We start from the raw sequence: 26,209 nt of genomic DNA, 5'->3' as shown, positions 1-26,209 counted from the left end.
AACAGAAGAAAATCATGTAAACATGAAACATGCTTTCGGTTTCATTTCTAAATCCATAATCAAATATGCATGTAACCCAAACACAAACATATAACACAATTATCGCAAAGCAAGTTTTTATTTTCATAACTCACCCCACAGTGTGAACAGAAAAAAAAAAAACTTATAACAGCAGTTTATAAAAAAGCAAAAGCTCAATGAACGAATGAAATGTTCAGACAGAAATATTATCTGTAAGTCCAGTATCTATAATATTCTTAAGTATCTATATCAGAGCGATGCTAAGAGCATTTAACACTGCAGTCCTCATGAAAACAGAGTCACTCTGAATTCGCATCACATTTGAATTGTCACATTCACATCTGATCAACAAATTCACAAATTGAACAAATTCACTAAAAACATATTCACCAAGAACATATTCTGTATTCTTAGAAGGTATTAAAAATATATATGTATATTTAAGCATAAATAATTCAATAAAACACAAAAAAATGCCCATGCAGTGTAACAGTTTAAGACAGCATCAAACAATAAAAACCATAATATGCATTTCAGATTGAAATTATTTCTGCAAAATTATGTAAAAGTGTAACAATAATTAAGCCATTTGGACAGTGTAACATGCTAAACAAAAAGAGTATCATCAGTATCAGTGCGCACAGCAAATAATACATAAACTTAATAATAAATGAGATAATGTTTTCTATTCAGCGCCAAATCAAATGAAAATCTTCACTCAGTAGTTTAACATCTCAAAGGCACACATGCATTAACTTCAAACACTGGTAATGTTTATATTGTTAGAGCGACTAGTCTGAACTTCAGCTTTGCTCTTCATTAACAAGATCCTCCTGTTTTTTGTCTAAAGGTTCATTTTGCCCACTTACTTCATAAATTACCTGTGAGAAAACACAGAAAGAATCAGAATAAAGCAATTAAAAAGAGAAACAAAAACTGTTTCTAACATATACTGTATTAATAGTGTTTAATAAATTAACAAATATCAACCTTGTACCTTGTAAACAGACAGACTGATAAAAAATACCCGTGTACTCGTACTTTTAGAAGGTGCATGAAGTCAGCCAATCAGATTAGAGCTTACTAGATGGTGATATTAATAAATATTAATATGATCAATTAATCAGTATTATCTTACTAAATCAGCCAGTCACATTTTCAAACTATAAATCGTCTCCTTATACAGTACTGCTCTTAAATTGTGCAGTGTGCAGATATGTTGATCCTGTATGATCCTGCAGATTTCAGGCTATATTAATAATTATACCTTATTTTACTTTTTATCTTTGTTTTTAATAATAATTATTTCTTATTATTATATATTTCTATTATATATTTATTTTTAGCTTAGCTGTGAGTACCGCATGACTTCTCTATCTAGGGTATGTTCAGAATGGCACACTGTTTGTTCTTCAGTCTAAAGGACAAAAGATCAAGATCATTGATTTCTTTAACATTTCTGTATTAACTGTGTTTCTTCATGATTGTGTTTAATATTGAATATATTTAATACTTGCGGCAATGGTAAACAGCTACAACTGCAGCCACCAGCAGAACAGCAACAACAATAACAATCCCTGCTACAGCACCTGGAGACAGACCTGATTCTGTGATGATAAAGAGAGACAGACAATAGTGTGAATGTGTGTCTGATCTACAACAAACACTGAACATCAGCACTATATAACCTGAGTGAAGATCTGACACTGTAATGAGAAAGAGAGACAGATATTAGTGTGCTCGTAAGCACTTCTCTGAACAATATTGTATTTATTTACCTGCATGTCATGTGTCCATTAACAGATATCAGAGAACTACGAACATGCAAATGAGTTGCTGAATTATTGAAATATTAACTTAAAATCTCAGGGGAAACATCAAATAAATATATAAGGTCAAAAGGGTTCAACTGACAAAAATGTTTTGGAATCCCTGCCTCAGATGGTTGACTTACATCATTAATGATTTCTCAGACCTTTATAATAGGTTTAAATGGAACACCCAGTGTCCTTGATCACTTAGAATCCACTATGGAGCTGCTTATTATTAAGCTTTTTCATAACTTTTTTTCCTTATGAATTTGCTTTTGGCACTGTTCTGTAAGTCTATAGGTGTGCTTAGGCTGTTTGGAGAAACTTTAAAAATCCTGGAAAAGAAGGAAAGGTTTACAGCATTCAAAGAGAATTAAAAGAGAAAGCAAGTTTTCATAGCCCAATGACATATTTGTTCTTGTTTCAGGTAAACTAACCGAATTTTGTTCAGTCTCGCAGAAAACAAGACTTCATCTTCATATCTTTACTTTGCATCTCAAGTAAATATATCCTGTATGTTTAGAAATAACCAGATGAAACTTCTAAATGATCTAAGCCAACAGAGTATGTTAAAAATGTAAAAGATAGGAAGACCAATAATTTTCTTGGTAACCCATTATTTTAAGGTGTCCTTGTTACACGTTACATGCTTTCTATTATAATAACAATAAATGATGCATAATTACATGCAAGTAACCCTAAGACAAACCCTAATTCTAACTCTAACCACATATTAAGTACATGTAGTTAATTAATATTACTCATTATTTAAATGTATAATCACTCTGTAACAAGGACACCTTAAAATAAAGTGTAACCACCATTTTCTCATATTAAATTCTTATAAGACAGAGATACTACTTACTGGACCAAAAAAACAGTACATATAATCGCTAAGATTACAATTTGCATCTGGACAGATGTACTGTTACTTCCTCTACAGTCAAAATTTGGGTGTTTTATTAGACAGCAATGCGTCTTTTGAAAATCCTATTTCACATTCATTCATCTTAGAAACATTGCCAAGCTATGGAACATGTTACCTTTTTCCGATGCAGAAAAGCTAGCTCATGCATTCATGACTTCTAGACTGAACTATTGTAATGGTGGTTGTCCTGCATCTTCAATAAACAAGCTACAGGTAGTCCAAAAGGCAGCGGCTAGAGTCCTTACCAGGTCAAGAAAATATGATCATATTACCCCAATTTTATAATCTCTACACTTGCTCCCTATTAAGTTCCATATCAGTTACAAAATATTACTACTTACTTTAAGGCCCTTAATGGTTTAGCTTTTGTGTAACTAACTAGTCTTCTATCTCGCTACAATCCATCACGCTCCCTAAGGTCGCAAAACTCTGGACTTTTGGTAGTACCTACACTGTAAAAAAAAATCCGTAAAATTTACAGTAAAAAAACGGCAGCTGTGGTTGCCGGAATTCTACCATAAAAAATACGGTAACAACATTTTAGGTTTTACGGTTTTAACTTAAATTTACAGTAAAATACCATAATTTCATTAACGATATAATGTTAATATACCAACCTACTGAAGTACTGAAATCTGTTTTGTACTTTTGAAATACACTGATAACCACCAAAAGCAGGTGGTGATGAGAAAGTCACATGATGAACCAAAGCCCTTCACAAACAGCTTTTACATAATAACATTTATAGAAGGTGCACAGTGTCATTCACACAAGCACTAAACACCATCATGGTGAGACTCATTAAACTGAAATATGCAATAAACATTAATTTAACAACATTAGATGTAACATACAACCCTAATAAACATAACTGATAAGAAAAAACTAAGAGGAAACATAGTTATTTTAAAGAAAATACATAAAATTCAAACAAAATTTGAAATACCGTTAAAATCACGATCATTTTATTACAGTGTAGGATAGCAAATTCCACTAAAGGAGGTAGAGCTTTTTTGCATTTGGCTCCCAAACTCTGAAATAGCCTTCCTGATAATGTTCGGGGTTCAGACACACTCTCTCTATTTAAATCTAGATTAAAGACACATCTCTTTAGCCAAGCATTCACTTAATGCATCTCATAACCTTGTACTTCAGTTATATCTGATCAAATGAACATTATCATTATTTTGCAAGGTTTGAACAGCAGCTACGGTCATTTTTTTTCTGTTTGCTTCTCTGTTTCTGCCACGGGATGGGCATCCCGAGGTAACTTTGAATTACAAAAGCTTCAGCCCTGGATCCTCTTATGAAGATCTGAAATGACCGAACACCTGAGAAGAGATGATGCCAACCCCTCAGATGATGCCAACCCTGAACCAACATACAAAACTACCAAATCTTTCTATAAGTTTGATCGCAACATTTGTTTGAATACATCTCATTAACTAACTGGATGATTTTTACTGAACAGCTCTGCCATATGGACATTACTGATAAGCTACTACTAAATGTAATGTTAAAACTTTCATTTTCTGTGAAGCTGCTTTGCAACAATTTGTATTGTAACAAATAAACGTGAATTGAATTGTTGACATTTAATGCACAGCCCTCCACTCCTCCAGAGACTAGTCTCTGCTGACTACATACTTCACTTTGCTGCAAGTTAATAACAGTCTAAAATAAGCATTCTATTGTTCACAAATATACCTGCATTTTAGGCTTACCATAAACATGGCTGGAATACTAATTGTTCATTTAGTCAAACAGCTGTGTTTGGGGCCAGGCCAGGGGACATGAGATGATCAACAACTGAGCAGATCATAACTAATTTCTGACATGAGGACACTTCTCTATATTGCTCTTTTTATATGGCAAGTGAGCAGCATGGAAAAAACTAGATTAGTCTTATTTTATTTAACAAATCAATTCTAAGCTAATTTAGACAAATTATGACATGCTCACCCAAAGCATGTGAACTTTTCCTTATCCTTCTCATACATTTACAACAATGAAGAAATCAACAACAAAAAAGCATTCTAAGTACAAGAAGAGCTCTGAAAAATCACTACAATGACAACAACTACAACATCAAAAACATAGCCTAAATAAAAGCAGATGTTAGATTTCATGATCTAATGGCAAGTCTGAAGTCTTTACCAGTGGCCAGCTTTATCTTTTTAATGAACAGATGCTTATAATATGAATCAGAGCCTGTGTGATAACTGTGCTGTAAAATAATGTTAATTTCAAGTTTTATATCTTCCACAGACTTTATTTAAGAATCTTACCAATCTATAATTGTTAGCCAAATGATATTTATGCCCATTCTGATTTCATATACAATCACATTTTCCACATGGCAAAGAAAAAATAAAAATAAAATTCTACTCACCACTGACAGCAACACTAAATCTTGTGTATATGGGCTCTTTGCTGCTGCTGCTGATCTCTAGCTGATAAAGTCCAGAGTCTGTGGTTCTGGTGTTTGTGATGGTCAGAGATCCAGTCTGACGATCCAGCTTCAGTCGGTCTCTGAATTTCCCATTAAGGGCATTTTCATATAATGTGATTGTTCTGTTGATTTGGGCTATACACGTGCTTGGTCCAAATGTCCACAGGATCAGATCCTCACTCTGTGTTTTAGTATTAGTCTGAAGAGTGACAGAATCTCCATCCTTCACAGACATAAACTGGAATTCTGGAGAAAATACAGAAACAGTTTCTCAGGAATTAAACTTTTATAACACTGTCAGCAAGTTTAGTGATCACATGCTAAAATCCTGCTGCTAAAATTAGGGTTCAAAGTTTCTCTACAGAAGCAGAAATCTTTGGTCAATGGGGCAGAGGACACATTTTCTACAAAAATCCGATATAATGACTGTAATAATAATAATATCAAGAGGTCAATGATAATGTCAAACAATATCAAGTCTAAAATTACACAATTAATCAATTAATAAATATTTTAGAATACAATATAAGCATTGTAACCAATGGCATTGTGCAGATTTAAGTAAACCAGTAAAGAGTGACAGCTTCAGTTATTTTGCAGCCCTTGAGGCAAATATTTCGTACAAATATTATGAATTTTGGAGTCATAAATATATATAAGTTTTTACAGAATTACTTTATTTGACTTGAACAAATAAGTAGTATGTATTATGCTGTTATTATTTATATATCTAAATATATTTTGGCTTGTCACAGTGGAAGACAGTGACTGGATCTAAATCCCTCGGGGGTTATATCTCTTGTACTTAAAGACATTACAGAAAACTAGTTGTCCAGTTCAGTTTTGTTCACACAGCAGGGCTTCACTGAAAATGCAGTTGCGAGTCCTGAAAATGTACTGGTATGAGTTCGGTTATATTTAAAGATTAAACATTAAACAACAATAATTACGTGTCTGCATAATCAATAAGTGCAATTCACCTTTATTCCACAAAGTGGCACTGTTTAAAACATAATAATGACGTGATTTTTCACTCATAATTAGCGCATGCATAAAACCAGTAATCATCTGCAAAAATTGAACTGGCTTGAATGGCTTTACTGCAGAGCAATTACTGCACATAATGAAATATAAGTGTCACTGTCGTTTGATGGTGGATGTGGTGAATAGCGATTAAAATGTTGTTTTTGAAGATGCTGAAAACGATAGTTTTGAGAATATATTGAGATTGTGAATATGAGCCAGATGCTGAATATATACTGGGGAAATATGCTCTGATGATGGCAGTGATGGTAAAATCATCTGCTCAGATCGAACCCTTCTAAGTTTCAAAAGGTAAGAAAGTATGCTTATTTTCTTCTTTTTTTTATTATTATTATTATTTTATGTTCTTAAAATATCAGGAGAGTTTTATGCTACTGCAGCAATTTGAGATCCATCCGGTCGCTAAAGACCCGAATATGTAATGATTGGTGAAATATTCATGCAATTTAAAATCTTAAAATGTCTTAAATTTTACAACATTAAGCCTTAAATAGCAAATAGTCAACAATTTAAATGATGGGGTCTTAATTACAACAATAAACGTCAACATGTTATCTCGGCCCTACTGATTTAAAGAGAATGACATTTTCCCGCTTTTTGTGGAACACTGAAAACATTTTTTAAGGTAAGTGGTCGCAAACAATTTAATTTAGCTACATTTAATTAAAAAATACATGTTGAAAGTTAGTCAACTAAATTTGTTTATTTAAATGTAGCTAAAATATATTTATTGCAACCACTTACCTTAAAAAAATTGAGTAAATTCAATGAATCATTTTTTTCAGTGAATAAAGTCCTGGTCAGATTGATTAGAGCAACGTTAGCTGCCTTAACTGTTACCCACTATAATCCTAGCTAAAATTAATAGCACTGAACAAAATATTTAGTATGGCACTTTGTGCCTAACTTAACCAAGAAAAAAAAATATTTGTCCTAAAATATGGAATAAATGTGATAAAGAAAGCATTAAATTTACCTTTCTCATACATGTTGACACATTGTTACAACACTAATTTTATGTTTTAAAACAAATTATAAAAAACTATTTGTATTTCTTGAAAACTGTTGCTTCAATTAATGTTGTGCAAGATAGAACCTTATAATTCCAAGCGGAAAATGACTTTTTAGAATTAGAAGGTTCTATCTGCATTTGACCTGTTCAAAAATCCCCATTTAAAAATTTGAGAGGATTTTGATATTGTACATTTAGAATACATTTAGGGTCTCTGTCATTTTCATGTAGGAAAGAGACTTGTTCCCCATATCATTTTGCTATATGGAATGCAAAAACTTTGAAGCTCAATATCTCAAAACCACTCAGAATGCAGATAGAACCTCATAATTCCAAGGCGACGATATATATATATATATATATATATAGATATACATATCTATATGTATATATACACATATATGCATATATATACACACACATATATATACATATATACATAAATATATATTTATTTATAAAATCATTTCAGAATAGGGTCAGAATAAATTAAAATGTAACAATTTATTATTAGAAGCAAATCTCTCCAATCGGTAGTTGATGTTGAACACACATGATGTGTTTGATACAAAAAATAAAAATAAAAAAATCACTAAATCTTGTCTGTGAATGATCCTGGTCCCTTTTAAGATATTAAAAATAATAATAATAAAAATAAAAATAAAAATAAATAAATAAATAAATAAATAAATCGCTGCTCTTCTACTAATGAACAAATACTTGAAACAAATCTAAGGGTCTGCGTGACAATTTGTAAAAAAAATAATTTCCTACAAATGTTTAATTTTTCACAAAGTATTTCTTATGCTTAACATGCCAGGTGTCTCTTCTTAAGTTAGATGCATTTGTGTTGATTTTATATATATATATATATATATATATATAAGATATGGATACAGAAAGATTTGATCTACTCACCATTGACAGTAACACTGATGGTCCTCTGTAAGAAGTGTGAGCTGCTGCTCATGTTTAGATGATAATCTCCAGAGTCTGTGGTTCTGGAGTTACTGATGATAAGAGATCCAGATTTTTCACTTAGCTTCAGTCTCCCTTTGAATCTCACATCATCGCTATCATATACTAAGAACAGATTGGTCCCTTTATTGATTTCAGCCACGGAATTATCTTTAAATTTCCACAATATCTGATCATATCCCTGTATTTCAGTAACACCAGTGGGTAAAGTGACACTTTCTCCCTCCATCACTGATACAGTCTTCACAGCATCTGCCACAGCAACAAATACATATGGAGAAAATATGATTAGACATATGAATGTATAATTATTTTTAATCAAATGCTAAGTGTTAAGTGTTAATTCTTGGGGAAAATTCACATTAAAAGTAGTTCATACTCCAGGTAAACTGCATTTTTATTAATCCTTTGTTTACATTTTATTTTGTGATTCAATGAAATGATGAACTTCATGCTGTACTGTACAGCACTATTCATACATCTGTAATATTTTGGCACAAGATAAGAGATAAGCGAAGGCGAGGATCTATCTTGAGCAGTCTTTATTCCAATAAACAAAAAGTGACAGTTTTGAACAAGTATTAGGCTATATTCAAAACATATTACTTTAACTAAAGTAGGTAATTTGCATAAATTCTCTGTGCCAGAAATGCATATACCTTAATGCCTTATCATGCATTTTAAACATTAAAATTGTTTAATTTAATGCAAACTTTTAAGTGTCAATTTTAAGTGATCACAGTGTAAAGATGTGATATAGCCTAGCCTATTATTTAATAGAATATCAGAAAGTTTGATTTACTCACCACTAATATCAATACGGAATTTCCTGTGTAAAATCATACTGCTGGTGTTGAACTCCATTTTATAATCTCCAGTCTGATCGCTTTGGATGTTACTGAAGGTGAGTTCTCCGGTTTGATCGTTCAGATGAATGTTACTCCATCTCCCGTCAGCAGGGCCGTTTAATCCATTAACCTGCTCGAGACCATCGTCGGTTCCGAAGCGTGTTTGTTTACATTTTATTTTGTGATTCAATGAAATGATGAACTTCATGCTGTACTGTACAGCACTATTCATACATCTGTAATATTTTGGCACAAGATAAGAGATAAGCGAAGGCGAGGATCTATCTTGAGCAGTCTTTATTCCAATAAACAAAAAGTGACAGTTTTGAACAAGTATTAGGCTATATTCAAAACATATTACTTTAACTAAAGTAGGTAATTTGCATAAATTCTCTGTGCCAGAAATGCATATACCTTAATGCCTTATCATGCATTTTAAACATTAAAATTGTTTAATTTAATGCAAACTTTTAAGTGTCAATTTTAAGTGATCACAGTGTAAAGATGTGATATAGCCTAGCCTATTATTTAATAGAATATCAGAAAGTTTGATTTACTCACCACTAATATCAATACGGAATTTCCTGTGTAAAATCATACTGCTGGTGTTGAACTCCATTTTATAATCTCCAGTCTGATCGCTTTGGATGTTACTGAAGGTGAGTTCTCCGGTTTGATCGTTCAGATGAATGTTACTCCATCTCCCGTCAGCAGGGCCGTTTAATCCATTAACCTGCTCGAGACCATCGTCGGTTCCGAAGCGTGTTTGTTTACATTTTATTTTGTGATTCAATGAAATGATGAACTTCATGCTGTACTGTACAGCACTATTCATACATCTGTAATATTTTGGCACAAGATAAGAGATAAGCGAAGGCGAGGATCTATCTTGAGCAGTCTTTATTCCAATAAACAAAAAGATTATAAAACAAGGAGCTGAAGGCATAGAGACACAGTCCTGCAGAGTTTAACTCCAACTCCGCGAAAAAAAAAAAAAAACCCTCTCCTGCCTATGGCCTTAGTTAGTAATCCTGAATACATTGATGAATACATCGACTGGTTGTTTAGGTGTGTTTGATTAGGGTTGGAGCTAAACTCCGCAGGACAGTAGCTCTCTAGGACTGAACCTGCCTACCCTGGCATAAACCAAAGCCAAACCAGCTTAGCCAGTAAAACTAAGAGATTATCCGACAAAAGAAGCAAATTGAGAAGGGCTTAAATACACAGTCTTATAAATGAACCGTCACACATTATAGCTCATGAGAAAAGCCTCTCCAGCTTCTCTAATCTAAATGTGCAGGAGGGATGGATATTAAGATTAGAGCAGCTGAAGAGGCAGACAGACAGAGAGCAGCAGAAGTGACAGGAAATAAAGTAAAGCGCAGTGTTCTGAGAAAAGTTGCCTGCTATGACACCAGAATAGAATTTAGACTGGTCACAATACCATAAAACCTGAAACGGATGAGTGATAGAGGCGAAATGCATGAATGAAAGAAGCGTGTCTGAGTCAAGGGTTTATTGGCACAAACATTCACCCCAGGACTTTGTATATCTGGCTTCAGCCTGCAGAACAGGGCGGGGCTGCATGCGTGCCCATACTTACTCTGATTGGCTCGATTATCTTTCATACACATACATAGGTAATGTGTTTGTAGTTGATGTAGGACAGAGCCAGGTCCTTCTCTTTTCGCTACAATTGTTTTTGACTGTGCTCGTGGAAATCTGGCTGATCATTGATGCAATTTAAAATCTTAAAATGTCTTAAATTTTACAACATTAAGCCTTAAATAGCAAATAGTCAACAATTTAAATGATGGGGTCTTAATTACAACAATAAACGTCAACATGTTATCTCGGCCCTACTGATTTAAAGAGAATGACATTTTCCGCTTTTGTGGAACACTGAAAACATTTTTTAAGGTAAGTGGTCAAACAATTTAATTTAGCTACATTTAATTAAAAATACATGTTGAAAGTTAGTCAACTAAATTTGTTTATTTAAATGTAGCTAAAATATATTTATTGCAACCACTTACCTTAAAAAATTGAGTAAATTCAATGAATCATTTTTTTCAGTGAATAAAGTCCTGGTCAGATTGATTAGAGCAACGTTAGCTGCCTTAACTGTTACCCACTATAATCCTAGCTAAAATTAATAGCACTGAACAAAATATTTAGTATGGCACTTTGTGCCTAACTTAACCAAGAAAAAAAAATATTTGTCCTAAAATATGGAATAAATGTGATAAAGAAAGCATTAAATTTACCTTTCTCATACATGTTGACACATTGTTACAACACTAATTTTATGTTTTAAAACAAATTATTTTAAAAAAACTATTTGTATTTCTTGAAAACTGTTGCTTCAATTAATGTTGTGCAAGATAGAAACTTATATTTCCAAGCGGAAAATTACTTTTTAGAATTAGAAGGTTCTATCTGCATTTGACCTGTTCAAAAAATCCCCATTTAAAAATTTGAGAGGATTTTGATATTGTACATTTAGAATACATTTAGGGTGTCATTTTCATGTAGGAAAGAGACTTGTTCCCCATATCATTTTGCTATATGGAATGCAAAAACTTTGAAGCTCAATATCTCAAAACCACTCAGAATGCAGATAGAACCTCATAATTCCAAGGCGACGATATATATATATATATATATATAGATATACATATCTATATGTATATATACACATATATGCATATATATACACACACATATATATACATATATACATAAATATATATTTATTTATAAAATCATTTCAGAATAGGGTCAGAATAAATTAAAATGTAACAATTTATTATTAGAAGCAAATCTCTCCAATCGGTAGTTGATGTTGAACACACATGATGTGTTTGATACAAAAAATAAAATAAAAAAATCACTAAATCTTGTCTGTGAATGATCCTGGTCCCTTTTAAGATATTAAAAATAATAATAATAAAAATAAAATAAAATAAAATAAAATAAAAATAAATAAATAAATCGCTGCTCTTCTACTAATGAACAAATACTTGAAACAAATCTAAGGGTCTGCGTGACAATTTGGTAAAAAAAATAAAAAAAAATCCTACAAATGTTTAATTTTTCACAAAGTATTTCTTATGCTTAACATGAGTATTGAATGTCAGGTGTCTCTTCTTAAGTTAGATGCATTTGTGTTGATTTTATATCTACATTATTTCCAAAGCACAGATGTATGTAAGATACAGATACAGAAAGATTTGATCTACTCACCATTGACAGTAACACCGATGGTCCTCTGTAAGAAGTGTGAGCTGCTGCTCATGTTTAGATGATAATCTCCAGAGTCTGTGGTTTTGGAGTTACTGATGATAAGAGATCCAGATTTTTCATTTAGCTGCAGTCTCCCTTTGAATCTCACATCATCGCTATCATATACTAAGAACTGATTGGTCCCTTTATTTATTTCAGCCACGGAATTATCTTTAAATTTCCACAATACCAGATCATATCCCTGTATTTCAATAACACCAGTGGGTAAAGTGACACTTTCTCCCTCCATCACTGATACAGTCTTCACAGCATCTGCCACAGCAATAAATACATATGGAGAAAATATGATTAGACATATGAATGAATAATTAATCAAATGCTAAGTGTTAAGTGTTAATTCTTGGGGAAAATTCACATTAAAAGTAGTTCATACCCCAGGTAAACTGCATTTTTATTAACCCTTTGTTTACATTTTATTTTGTGATTCAATGAAATGATGAACTTCATGCTGTACTGTACAGCACTATTCATACATCTGTAATATTTTGGCACAAGATAAGAGATAAGCGAAGGCGAGGATCTATCTTGAGCAGTCTTTTATTCCAATAAACAAAAAGATTATAAAACAAGGAGCTGAAGGCATAGAGACACAGTCGTGCAGAGTTTAACTCCAACTCCGCGAAAAAAAAAAAAAAAACCTCTCCTGCCTATGGCCTTAGTTAGTAATCCTGAATACATTGATGAATACATCGACTGGTTGTTTAGGTGTGTTTGATTAGGGTTGGAGCTAAACTCCGCAGGACAGTAGCTCTCTAGGACTGAACCTGCCTACCCCTGGCATAAACCAAAGCCAAACCAGCTTAGCCAGTAAAACTAAGAGATTATCCGACAAAAGAAGCAAATTGAGAAGGGCTTAAATACACAGTCTTATAAATGAACCGTCACACATTATAGCTCATGAGAAAAGCCTCTCCAGCTTCTCTAATCTAAATGTGCAGGAGGGATGGATATTAAGATTAGAGCAGCTGAAGAGGCAGACAGACAGAGAGCAGCAGAAGTGACAGGAAATAAAGTAAAGCGCAGTGTTCTGAGAAAAGTTGCCTGCTATGACACCAGAATAGAATTTAGACTGGTCACAATACCATAAAACCTGAAACGGATGAGTGATAGAGGCGAAATGCATGAATGAAAGAAGCGTGTCTGAGTCAAGGGTTTATTGGCACAAACATTCACCCCAGGACTTTGTATATCTGGCTTCAGCCTGCAGAACAGGGCGGGGCTGCATGCGTGCCCATACTTACTCTGATTGGCTCGATTATCTTTCATACACATACATAGGTAATGTGTTTGTAGTTGATGTAGGACAGAGCCAGGTCCTTCTCTTTTTCGCTACAATTGTTTTTGACTGTGCTCGTGGAAATCTGGCTGATCATTGATGCAATTGCTAACTGCAACTGAATGTTGATTCTGCTCTAATTTGATCTGTATTTATTTTTTTATGTTCTTGTCTAGATTCATGTAGCAAATGAGAATCTATAAATTTATTGACAATATTTTGAGACAAAGGTCTTGTCAATGTTTTTCAGTTGTTTTGTTCAAGGTTATTAAAGCAGTTTTTTTCAATTACATAATATGTAAAAGTATGGGATTTGGAGTAAAAAGCACCCCTGCTGAAGGCACATAAATTAACATAATAAATGATAATAAATAGCTGGCTGACTTTTCCATTTGTTGTCATAACACGGTTACAGATTCAGACAGTAAATATCATATATTAAGTTGGGTGTCCACCTTAGAGATTTATATATGAAACCTTTATATTTAAAAATGTGATATTATTCATACCATATTCATAACAACTCATACAATACAATTGTTGTTACTACTGTAAAGCAATATTAAATTATTATGGGATCTCAATTGATGCTTTCAGAATCTTTATGTTTTTAATAATTTAGTTTTTTAATTACAATATATTTACTGAACAAACATAAACTGTTATCAAAATAAACAAAAAAGTGACAGTTTTGAACAAGTATTAGGCTATATTCAAAACATATTACTTTAACTAAAGTAGGTAATTTGCATAAATTCTCTGTGCCAGAAATGCATATACCTTAATGCCTTATCATGCATTTTAAACATTAAAATTGTTTAATTTAATGCAAACTTTTAAGTGTCAATTTTAAGTGATCACAGTGTAAAGATGTGATATAGCCTAGCCTATTATTTAATAGAATATCAGAAAGTTTGATTTACTCACCACTAATATCAATACGGAATTTCCTGTGTAAAATCATACTGCTGGTGTTGAACTCCATTTTATAATCTCCAGTCTGATCGCTTTGGATGTTACTGAAGGTGAGTTCTCCGGTTTGATCGTTCAGATGAATGTTACTCCATCTCCCGTCAGCAGGGCCGTTTAATCCATTAACCTGCTCGAGACCATCGTCGGTTCCGAAGCGTGTTTGTTTACATTTACCGCATGATTTTACCATTAAAGCCTTTTTAAAATTTTAACAAACAACACGTCTTTCGAAAGTTCAGAGGCTCAACCATCGATATTTACGATCGTAATGTCACAGCGACAGCATCATTTTAATTCATATCAAGAATTCGCAACAATACACGTAACATCGAATCTGAGAGTTCTGAATTGTTTTTGTCCAGTTTAGATGACAGTCAAACGAAATCATGCAAACATTGGCGGACTTTTGACTGCAGTATTCCAGAGCACAAAACCATTTAGACGTTTTAATCCAAAAAGTGGTGATTTATAAGAAATGTCGATTAATTCTGCTCGTTTTATGTAACACACTTTTAAAGAGAATTACAATTCTTGTCATTTTTCAAATAAATTATACACCCAGAGGTATTTTCAGAAGTGAAACGCTATATAATCGTGTCTTCTAGAGTCTTACGAACAAAATAACCCACCCTCACCGTTATTTCTGCAGCGCTGATTGGTCAGTGATTCAAAACATTCTAACAGAGCCATCAGCTGTTGCGAGGCCCAAATATAAACAACCTATGATATTCACTGCACTCAAGCAGCCAGAGGAAAGCTAGTTAAAGTTTGATGGATGGAAAATGCAGCCAGCAAATAGATGGTTTCAGAATCTTTATGTTTTTAATAATTTAGTTTTTAATTACAATATATTTACTGAACAAACATAAACTGTTATCAAAATAAACAAAAAGTGACAGTTTTGAACAAGTATTAGGCTATATTCAAAACATATTACTTTAACTAAAGTAGGTAATTTGCATAAATTCTCTGTGCCAGAAATGCATATACCTTAATGCCTTATCATGCATTTTAAACATTAAAATTGTTTAATTTAATGCAAACTTTTAAGTGTCAATTTTAAGTGATCACAGTGTAAAGATGTGATATAGCCTAGCCTATTATTTAATAGAATATCAGAAAGTTTGATTTACTCACCACTAATATCAATACGGAATTTCCTGTGTAAAATCATACTGCTGGTGTTGAACTCCATTTTATAATCTCCAGTCTGATCGCTTTGGATGTTACTGAAGGTGAGTTCTCCGGTTTGATCGTTCAGATGAATGTTACTCCATCTCCCGTCAGCAGGGCCGTTTAATCCATTAACCTGCTCGAGACCATCGTCGGTTCCGAAGCGTGTTTGTTTACATTTACCGCATGATTTTACCATTAAAGCCTTTTTAAAATTTTAACAAACAACACGTCTTTCGAAAGTTCAGAGGCTCAACCATCGATATTTACGATCGTAATGTCACAGCGACAGCATCATTTTAATTCATATCAAGAATTCGCAACAATACACGTAACATCGAATCTGAGAGTTCTGAATTGTTTTTGTCCAGTTTAGATGACAGTCAAACGAAATCATGCAAACATTGGCGGACTTTTGACTGCAGTATTCCAGAGCACAAAACCATTTAGACGTTTTAATCCAAAAAGTGGTGATTTATAAGAAATGTCGATTAATTCTGCTCGTTTTATGTAACACACTTTTAAAGAGAATTACAATTCTTGTCATTTTTTCAAATAAATTATACACCCAGAGGTATTTTCAGAAGTGAAACGCTATATAATCGTGTCTTCTAGAGTCTTACGAACAAAATAACCCACCCTCACCGTTATTTCTGCAGCGCTGATTGGTCAGTGATTCAAAACATTCTAACAGAGCCATCAGCTGTTGCGAGGCCCAAATATAAACAACCTATGATATTCACTGCACTCAAGCAGCCAGAGGAAAGCTAGTTAAAGTTTGATGGATGGAAAATGCAGCCAGCAAATAGATGGTTACCGAGATTAGACCTATACAGATTCCTTGTATTTTGCAATCAGCCTTGTGTGTAGGTTTTCAAGTACACAAGTTTGTATTTAGAAATTTTAATGTTTGTGTTTTTACTGAAGGTATATTTTGTAATTTAGGCATAACTACTTTCACAATCTATTTTACACCCATAATGTAACATATTACCAAGTGAAACAGCATATTTAATAAGGGAAAAATAGGGCAGGACTTGATTTTATAAATCAAAATGAACTGAATGGTGAAAAGTTGGTATCCATACCAGAGCGGAGCCAGACATGAATCTGAGTTTGCCATAGCTGTGCCTAAATAGTCATTTGAAAAGTAGCCAAAGCTAAACAGTAGTGATGAATATGCTGTACTATTGCGCTACATGCCATGCGCACATGCTAACAGTCAAAAGAATTAATTTTTCTAACCCAGTCATTATGGTTTAACACATAGCCTATAGAAGGCATGTGTCCTCTGTTGAACTATAAGACTGATACAGAGGCAAAGATGCAAGTGTTTGCAGACTGGAGGAAAAGTATATTGGTGGGTGTACAGTACTATTATGAACAACAAGCTACATGTGTAAATGTATGCAACTAAATGCAGCAGCACGTTAATGGCAGCACACTGCATAATATCAAAGTAAAGTAAAGAGATGTGAGCAGCAAAGACAGACAAAAATGCAAGAGCTGGGGACAGAAGTAGAGCAGTGGGGCAGTTTGCTATATATCGGTCATAATACATAAGTGTGAATGTGTGAAAAGTGGATGCCAAAATAGCAGTGTGAAGTCACAGATTTAGACATTTGAGGATAAACTGATTACAGAAGAGAAATAATTAAGGACAGACATGGCCACCGGAAACCTCCAGTCATGATTGTGGCTATGAAATGGCACTGTTTCAGACAAAGTAAGCTGTTTTTGTGTTCATAAATGGCATCTTCAACCATTTCCATCTTCAATAATTGTGCTCAGTTATAAATAGTGTTATTCTGTGTTTAACCTCATATTAATTACTAATGGCCCTTTTTGGAGTCTCCAAGTGCCCTTTTTAAATGTCTTTTCACTAAGAAAAAAAGCCTACAGGAATTTAATTATTAGTGGCTTCATGTTCAGGTTTGAATTATAGCATGTTCAGAGTTGTGGCTTTGACTTCATTACACTTGAGTTACTCTGACATAGTTTCATATATTTATATATAAACACCTTCTATGCAAATTAAAATGATAATAACTTTTCCAAAATATTTAAGCTTCTCTTACTCTTTTTGTTTAGTAATATAATGAATTCTGACTTCTTAACAACAAACTCACAACTATCATCTTTCTAAAGAGATCCCAGTTATGCTTGTAGTCTAAAGAGTTCATGAACTGTGACCTTTTCCGCTTGTGTATGTCAGGTTTGTGTTTGAGCTCAACTAGTGGGGGCGACAGTTAACAGGTTAAGCGAGCGATGATGGTGACTTGATCTCCGAACTCCCACAGTATCTGATCATCTCCCTTTACTTTAACATCAGTGTGTAGAGTGACAGAATCTCCCTCCATCACTGACACTGACTCCACAACATCTGTCTCAACAACAAACACATGAGGAGAACAAACAGGAACAGTTCAAAACAGATATTAAACTTATAATGCTGTAAGTAATATTCACCTAATACATGTCTACATGTATATGTTCAGTGCAGTCCTAACTGAGACCCTGAAAATTTGTGAATTTTGTAAAAAAAAAAATAAATAAATAAATTAATTAATTAATTAAAAAAGATAAATGTGAAAATTAACACAACGTTTTTGGATTTTGGAAGGTTTAAAAAAGAAATCATTATGATGTAACAAATTAAGAGGAAATTTTTCAGATTGTTGCCTATTTCTATGTGACTAATCAAATGTGTCAGTTTATGTCGTTTTTTGTGCAGACCAAGGATTCCCACATTTTATATAATAATAAATAGTTTTTTCTATGTGTTTTTTCTGCATTATGGCTAAAGTTCATAGATATGTGTGTGAGTGTCTTCACACTCTTGATATTTTAGAGATTCACCCCTTCATTACTGTGCGTTTTTTTTTTTTTTTTTTATCTGCATAGATAAATGCAGATAAAATTTGATTTTGTTTATTTTTTTATTTCCCATTCATTTCTTATGGCAGTGATTCTATTTTTGTGTGTGTGTTCACATATCAAGTGTTACAAAGTGTCGCCAAGTTTTGTGACATTCCTATGAATTTATGATTTTTAAATATTTCAATTTTTAAAAGAATATTTTTTAAATATTCAATATTTTCTAAAATGACTGATTAACACCATTTAATCTTATTTGAATATGAATGAGTAATGTCCACAATTTCATCCTGCATGACAATTTATATTCCATCAGTCCATTCATTTCTTTAATTTCATTGTGGCATAAACATGTATGGTGTAAAAACTGGTTTCTACTTTTACTGTTAATATTATTGGATATTCCTTATTTGGAGAAATTAGACTATTAGAAATCTGTAAAGATGACTTTTTGAATCAACTCATATGCTGCACATTTTCTCATAGAATATGCTGTTTCACTCTGAAATATACCACATTATGGAAGTAATATGAAATATGTGAAGCGCTCAAAATTATCACACGTGCAATAAAAAAAAATAAATAATATATATATATATATATATATATATATATATATATATATTATAGATAAATAAATTATAATATTTATCTATAAAATATAAATATTTTATAGATAAATAATATAGATATATATATAACAGTGAAATACTTGTGATTTGACTGTTGTTTGAAAGAAATTGTACACAGTTAACTGACTCATGCTAAACAGCCAAAACTTGAGCCCATGGTATTAAGTATTCAAAACTTTTTAGAGGGAAATATTGTTTATTAACACTCGAGTGATTCTTGAATGTTTGTTCTGTTTTTTTTTTATCCAGTTTTAACTATTCAGTTTATAACCCCATTTCCAGAAAAGTTGGGACATTTTGTAAAAAAATAAATAAATAAATGAAAGAAAAATAAATAAATAAATAGAATCTCTTGAACTTTTATTTAACTGACAAAAGCACAAAGAAATTACTTTTAATGTTTTGGCTGACCAACTTGATTATTTTGTAAGTGTAATCAAATTTTGAATTTGATGTCTGCAACACACTCTGAAAAACTTGTGACAGAGGCAAAATAAAAGTGAAAAGATGATAGAATATCCAAGTTAAGCTGTGTTGAAACAGTCAACAATAAGCAACAATTAGTATCTTAGTTCCTAAATGATTAAAAAGCATTGTTAAAAGGAAAGGTGATACAACATAGTTGTAGATATGCCTCTGTCCCAACTTTTTTTTTTTTGCAGCCATTAAAATCAAAAGTTTCTTTGGCAGTGAAAATATTTTGCATATTTTCTTTGCACTTCTGTCAGTTAATTGAAGGTTCAAAAGAACTAACAAATCACAGATTCTTGTTTTATTGCATTTTACAAAATGTCCCAACTTTTCTGCAAATAGGGTTGAACAAAACAAATTACAGATTAAAGTTTTATTCTATATGATTGTGATTATTACAATGCATCTTCTCATACAGTTAATCAGCATAATGATCAAACTGATATTCCGACGCCCTCTCCCTTCTTGGATTGTGCACACTAGCAGAGATACAAGTCCAACTGTGTCTTGATTTTGCTAAGAAGCTACAATTAGTTTTAGAGACTGGCTACCACCACTCAGGGAGCAGCTGACTGGACGCTAGATGATAAACTGACAATCCCCAAATACCGAACAGAAAAATACAGATCACTTATTCCCTTTGTGTAGACTTTTAAACAATTACAGATTTTAAATGAACTTTGTGTATTCCTATAATGTATTGTATTCATTTTTTTTTTTTTTTTTTTTTTGTTATTTTGTAATTTTGTATTTTTAATATGAAGTAAATTGACATTTTATTGTAACAGCAAAATAATTCAGGGTCCCCTAATGACAAACGTCTTTGGGTACCTGTAACATTGCTGAAAAGTCAATAAAGAGAGTTACTCACCGCGGACAGTGACATTGAATCTTGTGCATTTGCTCTCTTTTTTCTTGATGTGTAGTTCATAAACTCTAGAGTCTGTGGTTTTGAGGTTTGTGATGGTCAGAGATCCAGTCTGATCGTCCAGCTCCAATCTGCCTTTGAATCTTTCGTCATTATTCCCAGGCACGTCCGGCTTTTTACCAGCTTCTTTATCAATCTCTGCTATGAATTGTTTTTCATCTTGAATTTTCCACCGCAGTGCCTCAGCTCCCTGTGTTTCAGTATCATCAGTGTTTAGAGTGACAGAATCTCCCACCAATACTGATACTGACACTGACTTAACATCATCAGCAGCAAACACACCTGTAGAACATACAGAAACCATTTCTACATAGAGATTATGCTGTCAGTAATTTTTATGTGCACTTTTTTTGGTGTCAGTACTGTAACATGTTGCTGGTTCTATTTACTAAAATATATTTTAAAAATATACAGTTTTGCAAAGAAAGATTTAATACGGTGTTATATTGTTAAAAAACTATAAGCACAGCAAATGCTACTGTGAATTATAGATTTTGTTGTGTCTCTGAATTAAACCTGACATGACTTGTGAACTGTAAAAAGTAAATGTCTGTTTTAGAAAGAACATGCCAAAACACACACACACACACACACACACACAAATAACACACCTTCATTAATAACACACACATTCATCTGAATAATACAGCCTGAAAACATATAGCAAAAAAAAAAAAAAAAAAATCACCAATCCAAACAACCATGTAAAATGTTATTCTAACATGTTTTTGTTCTTTAATGTTATTCTCATTCAGATGTAGTAAAGAATATGAATCTTTCAAAGTTATTTGCATATATAGACCATCAGTTTAACCACTTAGAAATGAGAGGAGTAAAATCACTACCATAAACACCAGCTTCCCGAGGAGACTACAGAATTATCTGTGTAAAAAGAATTTACAGGACAATATATAGCCTATATATATATATATATATATATATATATATATAAGAAAGTGAAGCTTCAGGACTGGCTCATAATTGTATTCACAATCATATTAGTTTATCAGCAATCATAGGGCAGTTTATATGCAATCTGAACATTTTTTAACCAATTTTTTTATTTTATTTTATTTTTTTTACGTTTTTATTACAAAAAAAGTTTGCATGGGGGTGGGGGTGGCATGAATATTCTGAACAAGTAGAACTGACGGTGGTTAATTGCACTTAAATGTATTTCTACTTAAGTTTAGCTTAAGTGTTGAAGCAATAATATCACTCACCGCCCACAAACAAGAAAAAGTTATTCAAACTGACACAGTGTTTAAAAATCTAACTGAATAAATACGCATCCGTTCTCACTTTGAACCGCACCCAAAGCAACTGCAGCAACAGAAACTCACAAATCCTGACAAAATCTGACTGAAGACTATTAGAGATATTTTATTGTTGTTATTGTTTTATTCCACTAAATTGTAACCAATAAGTTTGCTGCCAGCATTTTTTTTTTTTAATTATTATTATTTTTTTTTAAGAAAAATAGTGATACATGGCGCTACACTTAAAATGGTGCTATCATCTCTGTTATTATTCGCAATGCTATTTATCACAGCATTTGTTTGTAGGAAAGTTATATAATTGTGTATGTTAAGAAACGCTGTAGATAAAAATATAGAGAAAGAAAGAGGATGACATGCGCTTTTCCGGTTTATATTGAAACCGAAAGTAGGTATATAGTTAAAAAAGTGACTCACCGTCCACGACCAATAAAAGCCAGAACAGGACAGAACGGTTCATGATACTGATGTTGCTTCAGACTGCATCCAAACTGAATGACAGCAGCGATCCGGGTGCTGATGATGGCCTCTCCCCTTATCAAATGTCCGAGTCACGTGATTACAGGGCTGCATTATGATGCGGCGGACCGATTTAAGGTTTAAAGGGGTTATTAATGTTACACTGACTCTATACTGGGTCTGTTGTGTCTCTATTCCCTCAAGATGTTATCTATTATTTTTGCTTTATTTTGTCTGGAATCTACAAGAAAACACAGAAAATATAAAGAGATAACTATACCTGCTTCACACACACACACACACACACACACACACACACACACACATTATCGTGTACTCCCTTCAACTTCTTTTGCGAAATGAGAAACATGTTTGGAATTGAGAAGATTGGACAACAGATAGTGCTTACGATGACATATATTATATTTATATTATATTTTGTGTTCAGAATATTTATCTTTAAGGGATATTTCACCCAAAATTGAAAATTCTGTCATTACTCACACTCATTTCGTTCCAAACCCGTAAGACCTTCGTTCATCTTAGGAACACAAATTAAGATATTTTTGACCCTTCATAGACAGCAATACGCAGCATACGCATACAGCTGACACGCTCAAGGCCCATAAAGGTAGGACATTGTTAAAATAGTCCATGTGATCCCTGCTAAAAAAACAAAACAATAGAAGCCCAATAGAAACCATCACAGAAATTCTAATGGTTTCCATTAAAATACCATTATAAACCATTAGCTTTTTCCAGTAAAATCTTTACAAAATTCCTTTTTGTAGTGTGTTTTGGGCATTTTTCCAATAGGATTTAACATCCCACCAATAGAATCCATCACATACCAGCAGACACCATTATAGTTTCCATTAAAACCAATACAATTCCCATTATAACCATTAAATCCATTACATTTTCTATTGTGTTTTGGGCAGGATTCTATTGGTTTTTTCAGCAGTGATATCAGTGGTTCAACCATAATTTTATGAAACTACGAGAATAATTTTCATGTGCAAAGAAAACAAAAATAATGACTTTATTCAACAATTTCATCTCTTCCGTGTCAGTCTTTGATGCACTTTCACAAGAGAACCACAATGCATGCAAGTTCTGACTTAGAACGGCCGTCTCTCTTCGTTCATTGTCTGTATATTCTGGTTCAAATAAGTAAAGCTGGGCAAAAAATTGCAAGTCATCCTCTGTCGAAATATTCAGACATGTTTACGGAGACTATTTTACGCACAGCGTGCAACTTCTTCTGTGTGTAAAGAAAGAGGGTTCTACATCAGCACCACACGTATGCGTTGTAGTATTCTAGTGAATGCATGTTGAAGACTGACACAGAAGAGAAGAAATTGTTGAATAAAGTCGTTATTTTTGTTATTTTTGTTATTTCACTGATATCACATATGGACCATTTTAACGATGTCCTTGCTACCTTTCTGGGCCTTGAACGTGTCAGTTGCGTTGCTGTCTATGCACGGTCAGAGAGCTCTCGGATTTCATCAAAAATATCTTATTTAGTTTTCCAAAGATGATTTTCCGAAGGTCTTAAGGGTTTGGAATGACATGAGGGTGAGTGACTAATGACAGATTTTTCATTTTTGGGTGAACTATTCCTTTAAAACAACTCCAAACATGATCGCAGGTCTCATTTGTTTAGACCAATGGAATTAAACATAATTACGTGTGAAATAAGAAACAAAACGAAGAACCCAGTAAAGCCTATGCCAACACACAAATTTGTGTTTTTTTTTTTTTTTTTTCTAGATGTGTAAGTTAGTTTGTTTAGTGTGTATCAAAGGCATCTTTTCCTGGTAACATGAATCTCACAGCATAACTTCCCCTAAAAACCGCTTTACTGTGAAATAAAAAGTCAAATACATTTTTCCCCCATGCAAGATAAAACATCTGAATGCATTAGACACCTTAGCAACCCAGTTTCCGAGTCAAAGTGAAACCTGTGTTGTACATATGAGTATGTTTCAGGTCAATTCAGTGGCAGACTGACAAGAATGAATGTGGTTTCTTTTGAGTGTACAAACATCTTGCTCTTATAGGGTACAGTTCACTGTTGGCAAGATAGGCTTTTAATAAACTTGGCTGTCTTTGTAGTAGAAAGGCATTTTTGTAAAATCAGAGGAAACTGAGAGGTCTGTGGCGTTCCTGTTTGTCAAAACTGGTCATATATGAATATACAGTATATATATATATATATATACAATATATATATATATATATATATATATATATATATATATATATATATATATGAATACTAATTATTTCACCAAAATAAGAGAGATCATACAAAATGCATGTTATTGTTTATTTAGTACTGACCTGAGTAAGATATTTTCACATAAAAGACATTTACATATAGTCCACAAGAAAAAAATAGATAAATTTATAAAATGACCCCATTCAAAAGTTTACATACGCTTGATTCTTAATACTGTGTCCTTACCTGAATGATCCACAGCTGTTTTTGTTTGTTTGTTTGTTTGTTTGTTTGTTTAGTGATAGTCCCTCCTGAACAGTTAAACTGCCCTCTGTTCTTCGGAAAAATCCTTCAGGTCCCACAAATTTTTCCAGCATTTTTGTGATTTGAACCCTTTCCAACAATGACTGTATGATTTTGAGATCCATCTTTTCACACCAAGGACAACTGAGGGACTCATATGCAACTATTACAGAAGCTTCAAATGCTCACTGATGCTTCAGAAGGAAAAACCATTCATTAAGAGCCAGGGGGTGAAAACTTTTGAACAAAACGATGTTGTGTACATTTTTCTTATTTTACCTAAATCTCTTTTTTTTGTTGTTGTTTTTTTTTTTTAATACTGCCCTTCTGAAGCTACAGAAGATACTTACATGTTTCCCAGAAGACAAAATAAGTCAAATTTACCCTGATCTTCGAATTCAAAAAGTTTTCACCAAAACGTTTTAAATTATTGTAATTTAAGTCTCACAAGAAAAGTAATTTTAAATAAAGAGTTCCTAGTTTAACGACCGTATGGACGGTCTTTCTTAATGTCCATTGACAGTCCTTCTTACATCTACAGTATTTTGAATGGAACATGGAAGAGGGAGTGGTTCTTAAAATTGAGTCAAAGATTGGTTAGTTTTCCCCATGAGTGAACTGTCCAATAGCATTTTTTAATTCTATTGACAAATAGATGAAGATAAGACAAAGGGTGTTTGCAATAAGTGCAAACAGAAACAGAATTCCTTTGCACCTTGTGTTTCAGATTTATAGGTGGCATATAGGTGGATTTATACTGCTTGCCAACATTATTTAATAAAATTACATGTTCAGTGTATATGATATTTTTTAGAAATCATAAATGCATGCTACCTTATTAGAATGTTACTTGTCCTTATCCCTAAAGCCCACCCTATAATCTTATTGAAACTGCTGATCAGTAAAATGTCCTCGAAGGTCCAGTAAGGGAGCTATGATTTTGAATGTGAAAAAGCTGCATACCCTTACAGAAAAACCACATCAATTTAACATGTTTTCCACATGTGATCACATGTTTTCCACATGAAATTTCACATGTGCAGAAAAACACACATTTCCCATGTACAAAGCACGTTTTCCATGTGCAAAGCACATGCTTCACATGTGATTTTCACATGTTTTCACAAGTGAAATTTCACATGTGCAGAATCACATGTATATGTGGCCACATGTGACCACATGTGCTTTTGCACATGTGAAATTCATGTGATTTT

At 33.0% G+C, this 26,209-nt stretch overlaps 1 protein-coding gene across 4 annotated transcripts; it reads right to left on the bottom strand.

Moving 5' to 3' along the window:
* Positions 1-99: 99 nt before the first annotated feature.
* LOC131530413 (carcinoembryonic antigen-related cell adhesion molecule 1-like) lies at positions 100-22,717 on the bottom strand. 4 transcript variants are annotated; one of them, XM_058760672.1, is made up of 5 exons: positions 22,424-22,716; positions 20,673-21,011; positions 12,341-12,652; positions 1,539-1,628; positions 100-902 (listed from the first exon to the last, which is right to left on the bottom strand). In XM_058760672.1, the coding sequence occupies exons 1-5, from the start codon at positions 22,464-22,466 to the stop codon at positions 892-894; spliced, it is 795 nt and encodes a 264-aa protein (XP_058616655.1). In that variant the 5' UTR covers positions 22,467-22,716; the 3' UTR covers positions 100-891. The 4 variants fall into 4 exon arrangements, with proteins under 4 accessions (XP_058616655.1, XP_058616656.1, XP_058616658.1 ...); XM_058760673.1 differs by having other exon boundaries at positions 1,535-1,628; positions 22,424-22,558; XM_058760674.1 differs by lacking the exons at positions 100-902; positions 1,539-1,628; positions 12,341-12,652 and adding exons at positions 15,613-15,948; positions 18,083-18,204 and having other exon boundaries at positions 22,424-22,717.
* Between the last annotated feature and the right edge of the window lie 3,492 nt (positions 22,718-26,209).

Source organism: Onychostoma macrolepis, chromosome 22 (genome assembly GCF_012432095.1).
Source record: "Onychostoma macrolepis isolate SWU-2019 chromosome 22, ASM1243209v1, whole genome shotgun sequence".
Lineage (NCBI taxonomy): Eukaryota > Metazoa > Chordata > Actinopteri > Cypriniformes > Cyprinidae > Onychostoma > Onychostoma macrolepis.
The sequence above is the reverse complement of the archived record's forward strand: the minus strand, read 5'-3'. Positions and strand labels throughout refer to the sequence as shown.

Bases quoted from the DNA above. Each gene is read 5' to 3' on its own strand.
- LOC131530413 (XM_058760672.1), bottom strand. From the start codon at position 22,466: ATGAACCGTTCTGTCCTGTTCTGGCTTTTATTGGTCGTGGACG. The intron at 21,012-22,423 runs GTGAGTCACTTT...TATGTTCTACAG, and splicing joins GCTTTTATTGGTCGTGGACG to GTGTGTTTGCTGCTGATGAT. The intron at 12,653-20,672 runs GTGAGTAACTCT...TTGCTGTGGCAG, and splicing joins ATTCAATGTCACTGTCCGCG to ATGCTGTGAAGACTGTATCA.